This window comes from Stegostoma tigrinum, chromosome 30 (assembly GCF_030684315.1).
Source record: "Stegostoma tigrinum isolate sSteTig4 chromosome 30, sSteTig4.hap1, whole genome shotgun sequence".
Classification (NCBI taxonomy): domain Eukaryota; kingdom Metazoa; phylum Chordata; class Chondrichthyes; order Orectolobiformes; family Stegostomatidae; genus Stegostoma; species Stegostoma tigrinum.
The window spans coordinates 24716510-24737314 of NC_081383.1; the positions used below are offsets into that span (position 1 = coordinate 24716510).

The following is a 20805-nucleotide window of genomic DNA, read 5'->3' on the forward strand; positions in this document are numbered from 1 at the left end:
AACCCTGTATTCCTCTCAATGCAAGCAGTGTTTATGTAACTTGTCATAATTTAAGATTTAAAAAAATGCTGAAAATATCCAGCAGTTTTGATACCTTCTGTAGGGAGAGAGAGATAGGTTAATGCTTCAGGTTGATGAAGTTTTACCAGAACAGAAATTAACTATTTATCAAAGATGTTGCCTGGGTCAGCTGAGCATTTTAAGTGTTTACTTCAAATTTCCAGAAGTGGCAGTATTTTGTTTTCAATCCTGCCTGTGATTTAACTTGAAGCTCTATGATTCTACAGGTGAATCTATGCTGCATCGCCTCCTGTGCCCAATCCAACCTGCAAGAGTAATATGAACAGGGACACTGTGCTCTCTTTTTCCCCCGCTGTCCCTCTGTCATCCCACTATGCAGCAAAATATCTGCAGATACTTCCCAAATTGGGTTCAATCTGCTTTGGAATCAGTTCCAAATACTTCACAACAGTGAGTATTATTTCTGAACAGCGACTAGTTTGGGTAAATGACCATGTTGATGGAATTGGGGTCTGTAACAATGACGAGATAGATCACATGGTGAAACTAGAGGTGAAAATTCAAAAACACAATTCAGACCTACACAGAAAATCTCTCTCTGACTACAAAATAACCTCATGTTTACAACCTGGAAAAGGGTTTACTGAGCACATTGATATGTAAAAGTCCATTCATCTGAATATAATTAAACGATTCTGATTAAATTGTCCCGAATTTTGTTTTTACAGAAGACTAATGACTGCTATTTCTTTAAATCATATGGCAGCAGAAACTCTGCCATTGTGAAATCTGTTCTGCTGTATCTCAAACACATTACAGGATAAACAACAGGGAAGTTTCCAGTTTACAGCCCACAACTTAGCTCTAGTGCTTTTAACTATTGCAAACCTGTTGTCTCTCACTTTCTTTTCTGACCAACTGTGTGGAAAATCCCTGACAGCACTGACAAAATAAGTAAGCTGGTGTTGATTTTGATTGTCTTTGTCTGCTGTTAACAATATGGTTATGTCTGCCCAACTTCCCTCATCAGCGACCTCGAGTCTTCAATTCAGCAAGCTGCACTAGGAGCATAATCATGCCCCGCAGCACAGGTTTAAATAAAGATGGGGACTCAAAATTGTGAGGCCTCCTATCACTGAAATGGGAATGACATACCCTGACTTGGACATGTTTTGTAAGTTTAGGCAGTGAATTATCACCCAGAACATGGACAGATACAACTAATAATGCAGACCTCAAGGTATGTGACTTCAAGGGGACTGTTGTGGCACAGTGATAATGCCCTACCTTTGAACCAGGAGGCCTAGATTCAAGCCCCTCCTGCCTCAAAAGTGTGTTGTAGCACATTTAAATCAGTTTGACTAAAATAGCCATGGGACTTAGGGAACTCCAAACAATTGTGATTTCTCTTTCATCGAATCATATTGACTCTGCCTGATTGTCTTGATTTTCTTTAAATACCCTGCTAGAACATTTTTATTTATAGCTTCTAATGAACTTCAAGAGAAGGTGGTGGAGGTGGGTACAGTTACAAAATTTAAAAGACATCTGGATAGGTACGTGAATGGGAAAGTTTAAGAGGGATATGGGCCAAATGTGGCAATGGGACTAGGTCGATTTCAGATACCTGGTTAATGTGGACAATTTGAACCAAAGGGTCTGTTTCCATGCTGTATAACTCTATGATTCTAATTGTTACTGTATTTTGTACACAATTGGAAATAATCAGCATGCACAGGATAACTTGACACAGGCCTCTTCCACAGAGCTTAAAATTTCTCTGATTCTGTCATCACCATTTCAAGTCATCATTACAGATATTAGGGACCTCTGAATAGTTTGTCCAATATTTTGAAACAAAACAATTTGAATAAATTAAGACAAGAATGACAGTGTGAAACAAGCACTATTGAATTTATCTTCCAGCTTTTCCTGCGTGCTCAACATTAAACAGTGAAATTATTGGATATAAATTTACAGCTACTTTTTTTTTATTAGAACTGTAGCTCAATGTGAATGCTGGAGTTTTCTTTTTATCTTACCAGAAGCACCATTCCTACTGGTGTGACAATTCTAACGGGGTCAATACAGAATGTTGAAAATTTTTGCTGTGGATTCTCAAAGTAGACAATGGCTCCCTCTTCTGGTAGAAGTTGAAGGTCACCGAGGTAGACTGACGAAAGTCAGAGAAATTTATAGCCCAGCTCATCGTATCTCTAACCATTGATTCCTACAGCGTTCCAAGACTAATCCACCACCCCACACTCTCACCATAACTCTGTAGCCTCCTGTGCTTTAAACATATACCCAATTTACAATGGTTTGTGCCTTGTATAGTCCATGAGACTAAATGCTCCATGCTTTGAACAAAAAAATTCTCCTAACCTTACTTAGTGCCTTGGTCACAGAATCCCTATAGTGTGGAACCAGGAAGCAGGCTAGAATCAAACCTGGATCCCTGGCACTGTGAGGCAGCAGTGCTAACCACAGAGCCACCATGCTGCCAATTTCAAAGTTATAAAGCATTACTACTGACCTCACAACCAAAGGAGATTCTCTTTGCCTGTTCATCTTATTAAAGTAACATTTCCTAAGTGCCTCAGAATATGTTTCTGTCTATGTTTTTCCAACAATGAGAAATACATGAAAAGAATGGGATCTATGTAGAGGCAATCCTTCTTATCTGAGTGCTACATGTCCCATTGTATGGAGGATTATGGTAATCTATCACCTCTCTCTTGTTACAGTGAATATCAAAGTTTTATTCTGTTCATAGATACCTCGGTTTTCAGATTCCAATAAAAGGCTCACTAATCTCAACCAAGATCATAAAAATGAATTCTGCAAGGGGAAAGGAAAATCTTTCCATTCTCCACACTGTTCTGCCTGGATTTTCATTTCAAGCACCTGCAGAAACAATGCTAAACGGCCTGAAGATCATGAATAGGAAAGAACAGATAGATTATTATTACCTTTTCACCTATTGCCGGGTTGTTCTTGGAGGATACAGGAGACCTATTATGTAGACCCATAACGGTGGTCTGTGTGTATTGAGTGTGCAGGAGCAGATTTATGCGGTGAGGCACAGGAAAGGTCAGTTTGAGGCTGCAGCTCAGATTTTGGAGAGTGTATTTAAACTTTTCATTACTTCAGAAGGTAATGGGAAGTTGTAAGTTCTATTGTGAAGGGATCACTGAAAGCATTGGGGTCTAAATCACACTTCTTGAACAGCCGGCTGGGATTTAGTGTCACCAGAGAGTTATTAATCTTCAGAATGTTGGTAAGAAACAGTGCAGAGATCAGAAACATTCCTGACATGGAGCATTAGGGAATGTTGTGTTTTTGAATTGTCACCATGAAGAATTCCTGCCATCTCAAAGAAACAATGCCAGAACTGCAATTAGAGATCTTGCTAGCTTTTATCTGAATAAAAACATAGAAAAAGGAGCTAGGGTTCCCATTATCTCCCCATGCCCTTTAACGCCTTTAGCCCAAAGAACTATATCTTACTCCTCATTGAAAACATTCAATATGTTGGTTATAACTATGTTTCTTTTTTCTAAACTCTAGCGAATGTGTCTTAACTGAATCGTTCTCTCGTCACACATCAGTCCTGCCATCCCTGGGACCAGCCTGGTAAAACTTGATTGCACTTGCTCCACACACAGAACATCATTCCTCAAATCATGAGATCAAAACTGCACACAATACTCCAAATGTTGTCTCATCAATACCCTGTACAACTGCAGCAAGACATTCCTGCTCCTGTACTCAAATCTGCGTGAATGAGTGATCAATGACCACAGAAGGCAGGAACCTATGCATCTGTATGGTGTGCAAACATCCCCAGATGGCTAACAACATTCTTTCTCAATGGTTGACTGAACTGATCACTTTTATGCTTGGATAGTGGACAAATACCCTTAACTACTCGCTCAACCAGGTTCTCACTGCAGTCAACTATTCACCTAACATATTTGAAGTTAGAGGTGAAATACTGAAATTGGAGATGCAGCTATTTATGCCTGAAAATAAAAGTGCAAAATAGGCATAAAATTGGCAATGAAGATCAATGAGAATTCATGCAAGGGGATTAAAAGTGAAAGATTTAATTTCTAAGAATGATACCATAATGAAGGGATTATATGTATTAAGAAGGACTAAACAAATCAATGGTCTTCTCTCTGGACTTTAAAAAAAACCACATTGAGTTCAGATTATGAAAATGTCTGATAGATATGGAAAACGGTTTCCACCTGAAAGGAAGACCAGAACTGAAGCCCTCTGAATACAAGCTGTACACTAAGAAATTCAAGAGAAACTTTATTTGATGCAGAGTGTTGGGTTTATGGACTCACTCCCACATGGAATAGTTTAAAAGTTGGCAGCAGTTGTATTTAGATGGAGGAGGATGTAGTTGCGTTCTAGCGATTCAGGTGATGTTCATGAGATTGGTTCCAGAGGTGAAGTTTGTCTTATGAAGAGACAGCGAGGAGTTTAGGCCTATACTCTCTGGAGTTTAGAAGAATGAAAGGGAGTCGAACTAGAGGGGATTGAAAAAGTAGATGTAGAAAGATTGGAGGAACACAGCAGGCCAGGCAGCATCAGCAGAGCAGGAAAGTTGACGTTTCGGATTGGGACCCTTCTTCAGAAATGGGGCAGGGAGAAGGGAGCTCAGAAATAAATAGAGAGGAGGGCTGGGGCTGGGAAAGGTAGGTGGGATGGTGATAGATGAGTGCAGATAGGCAGTGGTAGGGATTGGTCAGTAAGGTGAGAGGAGCAGATAGGTGGGAGCGAAGATGGACAGGTTGTGTCCGGTCTAAGATAACAAAGTGTGGAGCTGGACGAACACAGCAGGCCAAGCAGCATCTCAGGAGCACAAAAGCTGATGTTTCGGGCCTAGACCCTTCATCAGCCTCTCTGATGAAGGGTCTAGGCCCGAAACGTCAGCTTTTGTGCTCCTGAGATGCTGCTTGGCCTGCTGTGTTCGTCCAGCTCCACACTTTTTTATCTTGTGTCAGGTCCAGTAGGTTGGGATGAAAGGGAAAGTTGGTCATGGGATGTGGAAGGGAATGAGATTTTAAAACTGGTGAAATCCATGTTTAGGCCATTGGGTTGTTAGGATCCCAAGGCGGAATATGAGGTGCTGTTCCTTTATTTTCCAGATGGTGTCATTGTGACACTGGAGAAGGCCCGGATGGACATGTCCATCCCTCCCAGGGGGTGGGAGGGCCAGTTAAAATGGTTCACGTCCAGAAAGTGTTGTCATTTGTTGCAAAGGGAGCTCAGGTTCTCTGCAAAGCGATCTCCGAGCCTCTGCTTGGTCTCACCAACATATAGGTGGCCACATTGGGGGCAGCGGATGCAGTCAGCCACACTGACAGATGTGCAGGTGAACCTTTGTCTAATGTGGAAGGTTTGTTTTGTGCCTTAAATGGAGGTGAGAGGGCAGGTGTAGGGGCAGGTTTAACACCTCTTGCGGTTGCAGGGAAATGTGCCGGGTTGTGGGGCTAGTGGGGAGTTTGGAGCGGACGAAGGAGTCGCGGAGGGAGTGGTCCCTATGAAAGGCTGACAGGGATGTGTGGGGGTGGAATATATCCTTGGTTGTGGGGTCAGATTGCAGGTGGCAGAAATGGTGGACAATGACACATTGGATATGAAGGTTAGCTGGGTGATATGTGAAGACAAGCTGGATTCTGTCTTTGTTTTCATTGTGGGGAGGGGATGTGAGGGCAGAAGTGTGGGAAATGCAAGAGATGTGGTTGAGACCACCAAATCGCCACCCCAGCCTACCTGCACTCACTAATCACCAGTCCACCTACCTTCCCCAGCCCCCCACCTCCTCTTTCAGTGTGGCTTGGCTGCCTCCTCAAGACTTGGAAAAACAGCAACACATCTCTTAAGGCAACCATCACAAAACTAAGATTCAAAATGTCAGCTTCATTTCCGTCACAATGATCTCATCCTATTTACATCTGAATTCTTGCAAAACTGACTCTCCAGGGGGCGCACCAATACAAAATAATCACAGGATCCTGTCCTCAAGTGAAATGATCTTCATGGTGGATCTCAGCAGTTAAATTAGTTGATGAAGTGCTTCTATCCACAGGGAGAGTTTGCAAATTTATCTGCACATAATGTAAAGTGATTAAGTGCTTCTGTAAACAATATTTCAATTTGGAATAATGACCTGCTTATTAAATTGAATTAATTTCTTTTTTATTGCAGCAATGTGTAAACAATTCAATTTCAAGTTGAATTCTTATGAAACAATAAAAAGGCCTGGCAGCTGATAATGTGAATGATCCAGAAGATGATGCTGGTTCACACCAATAAAGGCTTGTTCTTTATTGCCTAAAGATGCCTAAGATGATGTTCTCTGATTTGTAGTCTAAGTGTGGGGAATGGCATGTTCACTGACAACTGAATCATTGTCTTCTGCCATTGAGAAACCACATCACATTGATCTCCCACCCCTTTGTTCGGAGTTAACAGGGTCTCCCAGCAATTGCAACTCTTTGTAATGAAGTCCGGTCTCATCAGAGGCTTCATCTTCAAGGAGCCCAACAGCAAGAAAGTATAGCTTTTTCTTTCGCTTCTCATGCGGTTGGAGTTCCAGGGAGAGGGAATCAGGGGTTCGGAGAAAAGGGTGGGGAATGCAGATGTTAAAAACCACTGCCTTGCCCCTCTTTCCTGCCCCTGATTTGCCTCAGATTGGCACGAGTACATGTATTTCCCATGAACCAGGCAGGCAGTGTGCCAAACCAGCTGCATTTCTTACCCACCAGGAAGGCAGGCAATCAAAACCGAAAGAATTGAGGATGCTGGGAATCAGAAATGAACAAAAATTGCTGGGATCAGTCAGCAGGTCTGGCAGCATTCTGTGGAGAGAAATTAGAGTTAATGTTTCAGGCCCTGTGACCCTTCCTCAGAGCTGCAGGCAGTGGTTGGGTGAGACCCTAAAGTGGTTGATAATTGCCACATAGGGATCTTAATTGTTGGAAAGTTGAGAAAGTCCCCAGCGGCCCTTTTCACCCACTACGTAATAATCGAAGCAGCAAGAAACAGTCAAGTATTCCTCCAGGTCCATCTTAACCAATCATCTTCCCCACTCACCATCTCTATGGAAGAGAACATTGTATTATTCAGATCAGCTTTGGATAACATTGCAATTGCTGATGTTTGCAGTTGCTGCCCACCCATTTATCACATTAAAAATGACAGCCATGAACTGAAAAGATCTCTCTCTGCCTCAGTTTCAATTGTAAATTGTACACAACAGAAAACATTTTACTGCTGCCAGCATGGAGGAATTGAATTCAGATATTTTAATTAACACTCAAGTCACCACAGTCTTACCAGGCCATAGAGCTGCTCTCTCATTGGAGAGAGATAACTGTTGGTGATTTAACCTGAGGGCTACCACATCTCAGGGAGAGGGTGAGAAGGAGAGTCCTTTTTAGTAACTCCAGCCAGTGTGTGAATTGAACCCGTGCCGTTAGTGTCACACTACTTTGCAAACCAATTATCCAGCTAAACTGACCCCCATACAGTCAGCCAACAGTGCTATAGCTGTATCAATGTTTACTGTAGCATTATTCACCACATGGAACACCTCACTCTAATCTAGCACTTGAAGATGATGTCAAGCATTAAAATGAAATAGGCTCAAATGGCCTGTGTCTTTGGTTCACAATAATTAAAACCAGCAGTTCCTGGAATTATGGAATTAGAATGATGAATGCTTGACATGTATCATGTTGGTGAGAAATAAAAGACAACATTTGAGTTGTGCACTTTTTGTAAGGGAACTTGGCTGGTACTTATTTTCCGGATCACAATATTTGTTTTGTTAAGTCACTAGATATGTTCGTTAGTTCGCCAAGAATAATTTTTATTAGCGTAATATAGCCAATGTATTTACATGAAATTATAACATTCATTTGAACTTATTTCTTCTGTTATTTGAATCTATGCATTTTAACCTGTAGAAATAGAAAGGAAATGAACGTCAGATGCAGATTTATGCTAATTTTTCACAATGTCCCATTAGAATGTGTATTTTAATTCAGATTCAGATTACAAAAGTCTTACTTTGGCAAGTTAAAATTTGCTTTGAAATGTGAAATTCTGATCAGGTAAGTATATTTCCCTGTACCAGAACTGTATCGTGAGACATTTTATTGGACTTCTGTTTCTGGCTTTACAAAAAGGCCTAAGCTTCTACGATTACAGGCATTTTATTTTTCTTCACTCTTGGGATGTGGTCATTGGTGGCTAGGTCAATAAATATTTTGTAGATATACATACTATTGCTACTGAGTGTTGCTGGTGAAAGCACTGAATGTCTATGGACATGCTGCCAATCAAGTGGCGTCCTGGGCGCTTCTTGAGTGTTTTTCGAGCAGTACCCATCCACACAAATGGGAAGTATTCCAAGATACTCTTCACATGTACCTTTGAAGATGGGGAACAAGCTTTGGGTAATGAGGAGTTGAGTTGATGAGAAGTATGCTGGCTTTTGTAGCCAGTGCGTTTATATGTCTAGCCCAGTTTCTGCTCGTGGTAAACCTATGGATATTGTTGGTGGGGGAATTCAGTGATGTTAACGCAATTACATGTCAAAGGGCAGTGGTTAAATTGTTTCTTATTGGCAAAGTTCATTGTCTAGCTTTAGTGTAGCATAAATGTCACCTTCTATTTGTCAACCCAGGCCTGAGTATTGTCCAATATCTTGCTACATCTAGACATGAAGTCTTCAGTGGCTGAGGAGTCACAAATGGTGTTGAACATTGTGCAATCATCGGTGAACATCCTCACTTCTGACCTTATGATAGAAGGAACGTCATTGATGAAGCAGCTGAAGATGGTTGGGCCCAAGACACCACCCTGAGGAACTCCTGCAGAGATGTCGTGGAGCTGGGATGATTAACCTCCACCAAACTTGACCATCTCCCTCTGTGCCAGGAATGACTCCAATCAGTGGAGAGTTTGCCCTGAAATGCCCATAGATTCAAGATTTGCTTGGGCTCCTTGATGCCCATAGATTCAAGATTTGCTTGGGCTCCTTGATGCCACAATCGATCAAATGTGGCCTTAATGTCAAGAACTGTCACTCTCACCTCACCTCCGGAATTTAGCTGTTCTGTCTGTGATCGAACCAAGTTTGTAATGAAGTCAGGAACTGAGTGAGTGGTGCTAGCGAAACGCAAACTCAGTGTCACTGAGCAGGTTAATGATGAGCAGGTGCTGCTTGATAGAACTGCTGATGACACTGTGCATCACTTTACTGATAATCACAAATAGACTAATGGGGCAGTAATTGAGTGAGCTGGATTTGTCCTGCTTTTTATATCTAGGATATACCTGAGTTATTTTCCACATTGTTGGCTAGAAGGCAGTGTTGTAAACTGTACTCGAATAATTTGGCTAGGGGTATGGGAAGTTCTGGACCACAAGTTTTCAGTACTGTTTAAAGCCTTGCTTCGTGTTGTGCCTCCTTTATGGCTCTGTTGGTAGCAATCTTATCTTGGAATCACAGTATTCTGGGGTCAAGTCCCACTCCTAGGGCGTGAGCAAGCATCTAGGTGGGATTACAGTGCAGCACTGAGGTAGATCTGCACTGTTTAGAGGTAATGGGAACTGCAGATGCTGGAGACTCCAAGATAATAAAATGTGAGGCTGGATGAACACAGCAGGCCAAGCAGCATCTCAGGAGCACAAAAGCTAATAAAATGTGAGGCTGGATGAACACAGCAGGCCAAGCAGCATCTCAGGAGCACAAAAGCTAATAAAATGTGAGGCTGGATGAACACAGCAGGCCAAGCAGCATCTCAGGAGCACAAAAGCTAATAAAATGTGAGGCTGGATGAACACAGCAGGCCAAGCAGCATCTCAGGAGCACAAAAGCTAATAAAATGTGAGGCTGGATGAACACAGCAGGCCAAGCAGCATCTCAGGAGCACAAAAGCTAAATGTTCATTTAGAGGTATTGTCTTTTAGATGTGACATAAAAATGTGGTCAGTCTGGTTTCTTGAGCGGATGTAAAGAATCCTGTGACACTAATTTGAAGGAGAGCAGGTAAATTGTCGTCTCTAACAAAGTCAGTATTTTTCACTTATTCAATAGTGTAAGAAACAGATTTTGTGATGATTATCATATTGCTGTATGTGGGCATTTGCTGAAGGTAACTTTTTGGCTGTAAAGGGCTTTGAGGCCTCCAGTGATCATGAAAAATTGCCACATAAGTGCAAGTCTTTCATTTTTACTTCACAGTAACATACTGCTTCTTTCTCTCTTTGCAACAAATCTTGTAAACCAACCAGTTTCAGTAGGGTGAGACAGTTGCATTTTATTGCAATGATGGTTGAAAAGACTCTCAGACTCCCGTCCCCTCTCCCATAAAGAATTGTCTTCTTTCTTCACCCTAATGTACAACTTTTCAGGGTACCACATCAGCCAGACATGGTACATGTTTGCAGTGGTTGCAGTAACGCATGAACATTTAGCAATATGCAACACTGCGCACCGCATTTACAAATAAACATTCAGCAGTGAAAAAATGCATTTGTGGTACTTCACATTGTTCTCCACACAGACTTAGAAAATGAAAATGATTAAAAGTAAAACAACCTAGGGTTAATGGCTTTGAAGTTTGACTACTAAATTTTAATAGCGTACAATAATTGTTAAAGGTCTACTTTTAATAAATGTCAGAGATAAAGGGCATGCAGGGCTTCAAAAATTGGAGCATGATAATAGTGCTATACCTATTTAAACTTTGCATCATTCATCATCTTTACAGCTAAGTTTTGGCTAATGAGCCTTTGTCCATGGAGACAAGACACTTAGTGATATATAAAACAAGTGCAGACATGTTGATCTTGTACTATTCAGCAGCAAGCCCAATAGAGGACTGAGGTCATTAGTTTCTTTTTGTAAATGGTTTCCTTCTTACAGTCATAGAGTCATAGAGCTGTACAGCACGGAATCAGACCCTTCAGCCCAACTCCTCCATGCCGGCCAGGTATCCTAAATTTATCTATTCCCATTTGCCAGCATTTGGCCCATGTCCCTCTAAAACCTTCCTACTCATGCACCCATCCAGATGTCTTTTAAATGTTGTAATAGCGTTGAGCAGCAGGTATTCTCCTGCAAGCACCATGAGAAAATATTGGGCTCTCCCATGCTCTTGTTTTCCCACACCTATGGCCACAATTTGCAACATCCCCTTCTCTTTAAATTGCAAGCAAATGTGAACCCTCACCTTCTACTTTCTCAATCCACTGGTATGACGGTTAGTGACCATCTCTTGGTGCCCCAGCCACAACCTTCTGCCATGCCATTTCTTGTTCCCATTTCTCCAAGTGAAAATCAGATGGGAACAAGAAATGGCATGGCAGAAGATTGTGGGGTACCAAGAGATGGTCACTAGCTGCCATAAAAGTGGAATGAGAAAGTAGAAGGTGAGGGTTCATATTTGCTTGCAGTTTAAAGAGAAGGGGATATTGCAAATTGCGGCCGTAGGTGTAGGAAAACAAGAGCATGGGAGAGTCCAATGTTCTTTCATGGTGCTTGGAGGAGAAGTGAAAACCAGATGGGATATGGAACACTATGGTTGAAGGAGGCAATCACCTCCACTTCCCAAGAGCAACTACGAATGGGTAATAAATGCTGGCCCAGCAGTGTTGTCCACATCCCATGAATAAATAAAAAATATAGTTATCCTACTGTGCAGCTGGGTGAATTTATTACTTATTCACCTCCTTCCTTGGCATGTTTACACACTATTAAAATTGGGTCTTAAAACTGATCCACCATTTACTTTTTAAATTCTACTTTTTAAATTTCAAATTGCACACTTCTGTGTTTGCTTCTCACCCTCAGACAGTTACTGGTTGTTACGTAAATAGACAAATGTTGAACCAACCTCCCAATCCTAGGGGAGACCATGTGCCCTTTTTGTATCAGGCGCTTTGAAAGTTCATCAATGCTGTGAATATTTTCCTGACTGGCTTCCGGGTCAGTTTTAAATGTAGTTTACCAGCAGAGTCTGATTGTTATTTTGTATAATTTGTGGATTTTCAATTTATGGCTTTCATTTCACCTGCATACTTTCTGAGTTATTAACTTATTCATTTTATTCTATATTCCTTCCATTGGTCATTCTTAATCCATATCATATGCTGAAAGTTAGAACAGTTCAAAGCTAATAGAAGCTGGATTGTCTGGATTAAACTATGCCTGGATCTATAAATTTTACTTTAGTAATTACCTCAAGGTTCCAAGTCTGGCGAGCATACTCTCGTAGCATGTGTTCTCTAATGCTGTCAAAAACTCCAGGCTTGGGGTCAACACCAGTTGGTCGAAGGCAGGGTTTCAGAAGTACACAGCAAAGTCCATCAGCATCTCGAGCATAATATGCACAGAGCTCTTCAGGCCCACAGTGAGATTTACCACCAGCAATGGCATAAGTTCCATTTAGCTGACGTTCAATTGAGTAATGGTAGACTTTCATCTCATAGACAACTGAAAGAACATAACCTCCAAGGTTTCGCAGGCATAGACGCAACAGGAAGAGACCATTAGACATCCCTCCCAACTTTAGATATTCATCAGCTTCAGAACGGGATATGCTGCCATAAAAAAATGGCAGGTTGTAAGCAACGTCACGCATGGTCACAAGGTGTTCTCACTTTAGTTCGGCACTTCTTTGTCTCTGGACCTCTTATACCTGAAATAAAATAATGGGATCAATATACCGAGGAAAAGTTCAGCAGAACACATTTCAGTATGTGAGACATAGCTTTTGGGCGTCTGATCACACAATGACATTATAAACAATGGATAAATGTGAATGATTTTCAGGTAATTAAAAAGCAAAAGTGGACACCAAAACTTTTGCAAGTGGCCATTGACTGCCATCATTTTAATATAATCACAAAACCGTTCCCTCTTTGCAGCCTCACCCTCCCTGCCTGAATCTTTTTTGACTAATGTTAGCCCGAGTGTTGCTGAAGTAGGCAGCACTTTACAAGGCTGCAATCTGCCTGTGTTACTCGGCTCAGGCTATCAGTCTTGGCCCATCACTTCTCAGGGGTGTGCAGAATCAAGTACAGAAATCCAACTCCACCTGAAGGTCATTGACAGTAACATCTCCAGCCCCAAACATCAATGGAGGGCCTGAAAAATATGTCAATTTTTTTCAGAACCTCTGTACCTTGCTATCTGCTTTACCCAGATGCTCCAATCTGAGCTGGGGACAAGCTCTAACATCCAATTTCCAAATTCAACTGCACTAGACCAAGCTTGAATTTGGACTGTGTTAGCCGTAGGAAGATGAATTGGAGCTAAGACAGAGGGAAGAAGGCAGCTGCTAAATGCCTGTAAAAAGTTTGCATTCTTTTAGATAAGTTTTGTCTGGTTCTCCAATAGTCTATGCTCTGTGGGAACTCCACGCTTTATTATTGAGCCATTGTAGACCCCTCCGCCAAATCCTGAAGGCTGAAATATAACAGGCAGATCTTCTTTCTTTCCCTGTTATGCAATGTAGGGCATCACTGGTAAAGTCAATCATTGTTACAGTTTATTCCTAATTGCTCCTTGAAATTGCTGGGAAAAGCAGATAATTAACCACATTTCAATGGACCTGCAGTCACATGTAGGCCAGGTGAGAGCAGTAGATTTCCTTCCTAGAAGGATATCAGTGAACCCCATGGATTTTTTTTAAGAAGAATTGATGGCAGACTCACGATAATCATTATTAATCTAACATTTTAGTTCCAAATTTTACTTATTGAATTTAAATGCCACCTGCTTCCATGTGTGAGATTTGAACCCATATTACCACAGCATGAACCTGAGGCTGCGGATTATTAGCCCTGTGACATTACCAATATCCTACATCTCTTTTGGGAAGCAATGGGAAAGTAACACAGTAAGGCCTTGACCCAACTTGACAATAAGGACATTTCACTCTGTCAGTTCTACCATTCAGAGAAAGAGTTATTACAGCATGACTGAATGCATTGCCATGCACATAGACTGCTCATTCACTCTGAAACCTTCAGGCCATCACATTGAAACTGAACTAAAAGCATTCTCCTAGGTCAGTCTCTTAACTCTATTTTCCACTTCTCCAGGTAAGATGAAAGTTGAGCTGCAATCCAAATTGTGTCAGTGTGTAGCTGAAATATTTAAGTGTCCCTAACATTCGGGGATAGGCCAGAATCTAGGATACATGGGATTTAGATTGCACTTAGACTACAGTGAAAGGGGAAGCTGCTACTGTCTGCTGTCTCATTGGAGAAATACACCTGGTGACAAATTAACATGTGGGTCACTACAACGCAGGCAAGGGGCAAAGTTGAGAATGTGGGACCTTCTTAGTGAACAGGAATGGAAGTGTACTGTTGATGTCAAATTGCATCATAAACTAACCATCCAGCTAAATGAACTAATAGACCTCCAAAACTGCTGTCATTCTGTTACAAAGTAAACCTCTTTGTATTGACGCTACAGTTGTAAGTTTATGTTTGAATGAATTTACATTCACATGTACAATTTACATTGCTGTTGACTAGCCTTTATAGCACCAAAGTAACTCACTTTTGCTTTGATAATAGTTCTCTCCGGACGATATTGCTCTGTACCAACTAGGGCAGGAAGGAGACAGAAAAATGTTATCTTAACTATTTCCAAAATACACATTACAAACAGTCATTACAACTTCTGTTCTTTAATCTGGAAATCTGAATAAAAACACGGAAAATGATGAAAATATTTAGCGGGCCTGGCAGCTTTCAATGACTTTTCATCAGAACTGAACTTTTCTCCATTACTCTGTTCACAGAAGATGCCTGACTCGTTAAATACTTGCAGCATTTTCTGTTTTAATTTCTAATGGTCTTCCCTTCTTACAAATGCTGTTTTCTCTTCACTATCTCTATCGCAGATGATTTTTAGAAGTAATTATTTTCCGTACCTTATATTTGTTCTCGAAATTGCACTAAATGTTTAGCTCCATGTTTTTAGTTTAGAGGATTGAGATGATTTGAATAGTGGTCTGGGTCAATGGCTATCATCAATCTGTCTTATAATCAGTGAAAAGGATAGATATGGAAAAATAGAATACTTTTACCTTTGGGAAAAGATGTAGAGAATGTACATACTACCGTGGTAAGTACATATGATGTTGCCACGTGCAACAGTGTCCCCGACTGCTGGTGATTTCAGTAATCTTGCAACATTCACTGGGACAAGCATACATTTTAAATAATGTAGTTCCAGATCAAAAGGTTCTTCATTTCACACATGGAAGTGTGTACAGATGGAGGTTTCCTGACCACATGTGTCAGCAGGAAAGAGAAAAGAACTGTTCAGGTAATAGACGGGTTGTGATAATTGGTGCCCCTGAGAAGTCTGTACCAAGACCTCAGCAATGACTTAGATGAAAAGGTAAAATTGCCATTGTCTTATCAGAACACAGGGCTGCTCTCTTGTTAGAGAGAGACAACCAGTGTTGGTTTAACCTGAGGGGTGCCACATGTCAGGTGAGGGGAGAGGTTGAGGAGAGTCCTTCACAGTAACCTCAGCCAATATGGCAATACTTAGATGCTGAGAAGCTTAGACAATAAAATAGAGAGTGATATATCCTCATATGCTTATCACAATCATTGAAAAGGAACAGCAAACTGTGTGGATTGGGACAAAAGGACATAGGCTAAATGAATGGACAGCACTATGACTGTTGGAGTTCAATGTGAAGAAATGTGAACTCACCCACTTTGGATTTGAGAATAACCAATTATGTTATGTTTGTAATTGTAGGAAATTAGAAGCTGTGGAAGAAGTTAAGGAATTTAGATGCCTATGTATACAAATCATTAAAAGCTGGTGATCAGGTGTGGGTAATCAAACTGATTGATGAAATGACAGCCTTTATTTCAACAGACTTTGAATTCAAAGGTCAGGAAGTTTTCAGTTCACTGCAGAAATCCTGTCAAGTCTTATTTTACATATTACATGCACTAAATTGAGAGCAACAAAATCCCAGAAAAGATAAAAAGGTCTTTGATTCACATTGATTTACCAACGTTGTACAAGGGCTCAAAACTTTACATCGTGAGTACAGTTTACTTAAAGTTGGCTTGTTAACTCTTGAATTTAGAAATGTGAAGGCATGTGTCAACGAAGGTGCCATGGCACCTCCCCTTGATAGCTACCATCGACACCGCAAACTGCTGGCTCAATGTGGAGAGGATCTCCAATAAGATCGTGCCTCTTGGTAGCAGGCGGGTAAGTGGAGCTGAGTCTTAAAAAAGATCAGCCATGATTTTATTGAATGGTGGGGTGGGCTTGAGGGGCTGGATGGCCTATTCCTGCTCCTAGTTCTTATGCTCTTATGTTCTTATTTCTGCCACCACCAGACACATATTCCCTTTCCTCCCTTGTCAGCATTCTACAGGGCCTGTTCCCTCTGGGGCACCTTGCTGTACTCGTTCTACACTGCCATAATCTCCCTATAGCCTCACGGCACCTTCCCATGCAATCACAGAAGGTACAACCCTTGCCCACTTACCTTCTCATTATTCAAGGCTGTAGACACACCCTCCACACCACTCAATCTACTCTACTGTATTTACTGCTCACAATGTGTCGTCTCTAAATTGGGATGTCAAAATGCAGACTGAGTGATCACTTTATGGAAAATTTGTTCTATTCATAAAAATGACCCTAAGCTTCTGGTTGCCTCGCACTTCAACACACCATTAAGTTCCCTGGCCAACAATCTGTATCAGGTCTGTTGCATTGCTTCAACAAAGCTCAGTGCAAGCTGAAAGAACAGCATCTCACTTTCCTCTTGAGGACCCTGCAGGCTTCAGGATTCAATGTCAATTTCAATAATCCTAGGGCTGAAGCACCTTCTTCCATGTTTTTCACTCATCTCCAGACCACAGGCCCTGTCATAACATGGGCTGCTTTCAGCACAGTCAACATTTTTTCACCAAAGGTCTCTATTATGATCTCTTCTTTCTTCTGGTATACTGTCATCCATCCCTTTGCCTATCAAACTGTAATTTTCTCTATCAGGATCCCACTTCCATTTATCCACTCACTCCTCTACCGCCCCCAACCCTGCCTTCAGCATATCTACCAATCTTTTCCTAACTGCAATCAGTTCTGAAGAAGTCAGAACTGACAGTCACTGGACTCGGAATGTTACCTCTGCTTTGTCTGAACCTGCTGAGTTCCTCAAACAATTTCTGTTCTTGGGTCAGCATTTATCAAATTTTGAGACAATGAACTCGGATGAAAATACAAAAACAGGCTTCTGTTTCAAGTATAAACCTAAAGAACTGTGGGTGCTATAAATCAGAAAGAAAAACAGAAGCTGCTGTAAAAGCTCAGCAGGTTTGGAAGCACCTGTGAAGAGGAATCAGAGTTAATGTTTCAGTGACTCTTCCTCAGAACCCTATGTTTGCTAACCCTGATTATTCCTTCACAGACGCTGTCAGACATGCTGAGCTTTTCCAGCATCTTCTGTTTTTTGTTACTTGCTTACAGCAGCACTGAGCTCAGGACATATGGAAACAATGACGAAAAGCTTTGACAAGGGATTAAGTTTTAAGAAGTGCTTTAGAAGAAGAAAGAGAAGTCATGCCATATCTCTTTAAACTTGCGAATTCCAGAGCCAATGGGCACAGCTGCAAAAGATGGAGTAGTTTTAGTTGGGGATCAGCAAGATGCCAGGATGAGAAGAACAGGGAGATCTCAAAAGGTCCCAGGGCTGGAGGCATCTATACAGATAAGGAGAGAGTGACAATGTGGATAGATTTGAAAACAACTATCAAGATATTAAAATGTGTGTGTTTTTGGATTGGAAGCCAATCCATGTTGGTGAGCCCAAAAAGTATGGATAAACAGGAATTTGTGTGAGTTAGGATACAAGCAGCAGAGTTTTAGATGAGTTCAAGTTTATGCAGGGTGAAATAATTGGATGTCAGCCAGGAGAAAATTGGAATCGTCAAGTAAAGAGTAAAACAGATTTGGATGAGCTATGCATCAGAAATTGGACTGTAACAAGTCCTTAGGGATCTATGATGTGATGGAGTTGAAAGAGGAAGAGGAGGGTATGAGTGGAGATAAGGCAAAAGTAAAGGGAGATAGCTATTAAGAGCCCAGGCAGGTAGGAACCAGACGGGTTCAAGGAAAGGAGGGATGCAGCAGAAATATGAATGGATGGTCTTAATCTTAGTAAAAAAAAGAAATCCATGAGATCCTCGGATCTGTTGTTGGAGGAAAGAGTGGAGAAGATAGGGAGATAAATTTCAATTGAAACAGTTTAGTGAAGCAGCGAAGCCAAGACTATGCATTCCAAGAAGGTGCTGCAATAGTGAGCAGTTTGGTCAGTGGAAAGCAGCACCCAGTGTTGTTTGACATGGTCCAGTCAGCTCTGGCTTAAGGTATAAACAATGCTTGACAGATAACTGTCATTCATCATTAACTAGTGCATTCTTTATGGCAACTCCTCCACCACTTGCCAAAAGCTCTTTCGTTTCAAGCAGTATAAATGTTGTTTTCCTTTAACTTTGGTATTTTTTAAAAATATTCATGTTGAGTTCAAGATGAAAAGCTATTTATAAAACGTGATATTGTCAATATTACTCAAGCTGTTTATTTTCTAACCAAAGGAATCTGGCCAATTAGTTTCTGATACACTGCCTGAATCATTCAGATATATAATTGGCAATATGACCTCCCTTTTTAAATTCAAATAGTGTTGTGACCAGTGAGGAACGGGGTTAGAAAATTAATCAATTCCTTTCTCCCAATACTTACAAAACTTAACTAATTTCCCAGGTACCTTCCCTTAGTAGCTGTTTCCTCGCTGGCCTACTTCTGTGGCTTTAGTTTGATTGTTGACTTTCAATGCAGGAGACTGCTGATAATCTTACAGCATGCCACTGGACAGATCTGAGGATAGATGGCCTGACTTTTGAGCAGCCAGAAAGTGGGGTAGTTGGGAATATGCCACCATTCCCAATAGTTTCAGCCCTGCCATGAGCCTTGGCCTTAGTTGTAGCCATCTGATGAGCGCATGCAGCCATCCTGGCCTTGTTGGTTAGATTTTGTTGCTTTTAATTATGGACATCCATGTCCAACATGAGGGCGAATGCTTGGCAATGAGTGTGCTGCATTGTAGTTGGATGATGTGCCTGCCACAGTTTATAGCTGGCAGAGTGTGCAAGCTGTGAGATATGAGTAAAAGGTTTGCGATAGCGCAACGTGTCCATATGTGAGATGAATGGTGTTAGTTAGAGCTTGTTGGCAGCTGACAGAATCGAGCTTTAATGGTGATTTATACGTTAGAGTTACTGAGGAATTTAAAATGTAATTACAGACTTTGACTTGTCACGGGAAACCATTGAGCCTCATGGGTCCTCACAGTTAGACAGCATTGACAATGAAGGCTATCTGCTTTCATTACTTTCCCATTGACTATGAGGGCTATCTGCTCTCATTACCTTCCCATTGGTTATGATGGCCACCTTCTCGTTGATTATGAGGGTTACCTGCTGACATTAACTTCCCACTGACTACAAAGGCTGCTTGCTTTCATCAGCTTCCCAGCAACTGCAAGAGATCCTCATTCCCATAAGAATTTTGCAGTGCTGCACGAAGAACATCAGAGTGCATTCTCTGTACTCTGGAGCCATTCTTTAACCTTCTTTCTGCATAATCCCAACACTTCCATCTCCTCCAGAAGTGAGAATTCATCGTACATATAATAAAGTGCTCACGAGTTTTAATTAGTGCTAGCCTCTAGTTGAGGCATGTAACCATTAAACAGTATTACCACTTTGGCTGTGCACCACTATCATCATGATTAGCAGGCTACATGAAGTCTGTGCTTTGTATAAGTTATTCACATTTTGCAATCTTTGTGTATGATTACAAGGGGAATTGAATTGAGAGCTCTAATTTTCTTAACAAATATTAGACCAGCAACATTTTTCTTCAAACTAAGTTCCTTCAGTGTTCTATGAAGAAATGTGAACATTTGCTTACAAATGGAATGTTTCTGTTAAAACCCAGTAACAAGTGTTGCACCTGCATATCACACATCATGTTAGATCAACCACATGTGTATGAGACGGGGAAGCCTCTTGCTATTTCCTGTATTTTGGTTTCCTGCAGCTTGCCAAAAGACAGGTTGTTTGTCTGAAATATCATGCCCCACTACAAAATGCACTTGAGTTTATTTTTGTTGAGCTCAACCTATTAATTCAGAGCTATATTGCCTTAATTTAGTTTCACCACATCTCTAATATATTGACCAGAATGTTATTGAACTTAACTTGAGTTAGGTACTGCTACCCAGGTCATTCTTATTAAAATTGTGCACATTTTGGATCTAGAAACAGAGAAACATAGAAGATAAGAACATGAGTAGGCCATTCAGCCCTCTGAGCCTGCTCTGCCATTCAACGTAGTGATGGCTTATCATCCAACTCAATACCTTGTTTCCACTTTCAAACAATGGCCTTTGGTTCCTGGAACCATAAGAGCTATATCTGGCACCATTTGAAAACATAATAACATGTTATTATATATTTAATTAAGGACAATTAACACCAGAATATCAGGATATAAATTTGTTCCATTCATAACGAGATACCAAGGATATTACATTACAGTTCATGGATTTCTTTGGCAGAATCATTGTGGTCAACTAATATGCCCCCGTGAATCAGGTTAGATTCTTCAAAAATGGATTTCAA

General features: G+C 41.0%; 1 protein-coding gene across 3 annotated transcripts in view; it reads right to left on the reverse strand.

The window, feature by feature from the left end:
• The window catches only part of LOC125465952 (tyrosine-protein kinase ZAP-70), a 100465-nt gene that overhangs the window by 41348 nt on the left and 38312 nt on the right, over positions 1-20805 (reverse strand). For 2 of the 3 annotated variants that reach the window (XM_048559986.2, XM_048559985.2), the window contains exon 2: positions 12297-12755. In XM_048559986.2, the coding sequence (XP_048415943.1) occupies positions 12297-12698 (402 nt within the window). In that variant the 5' untranslated portion in view covers positions 12699-12755. Of the gene's footprint in view, positions 1-12296; positions 12756-14629; positions 14677-20805 lie in introns of all 3 variants that reach the window. The other variant, XM_048559984.2, reaches the window with a different exon arrangement.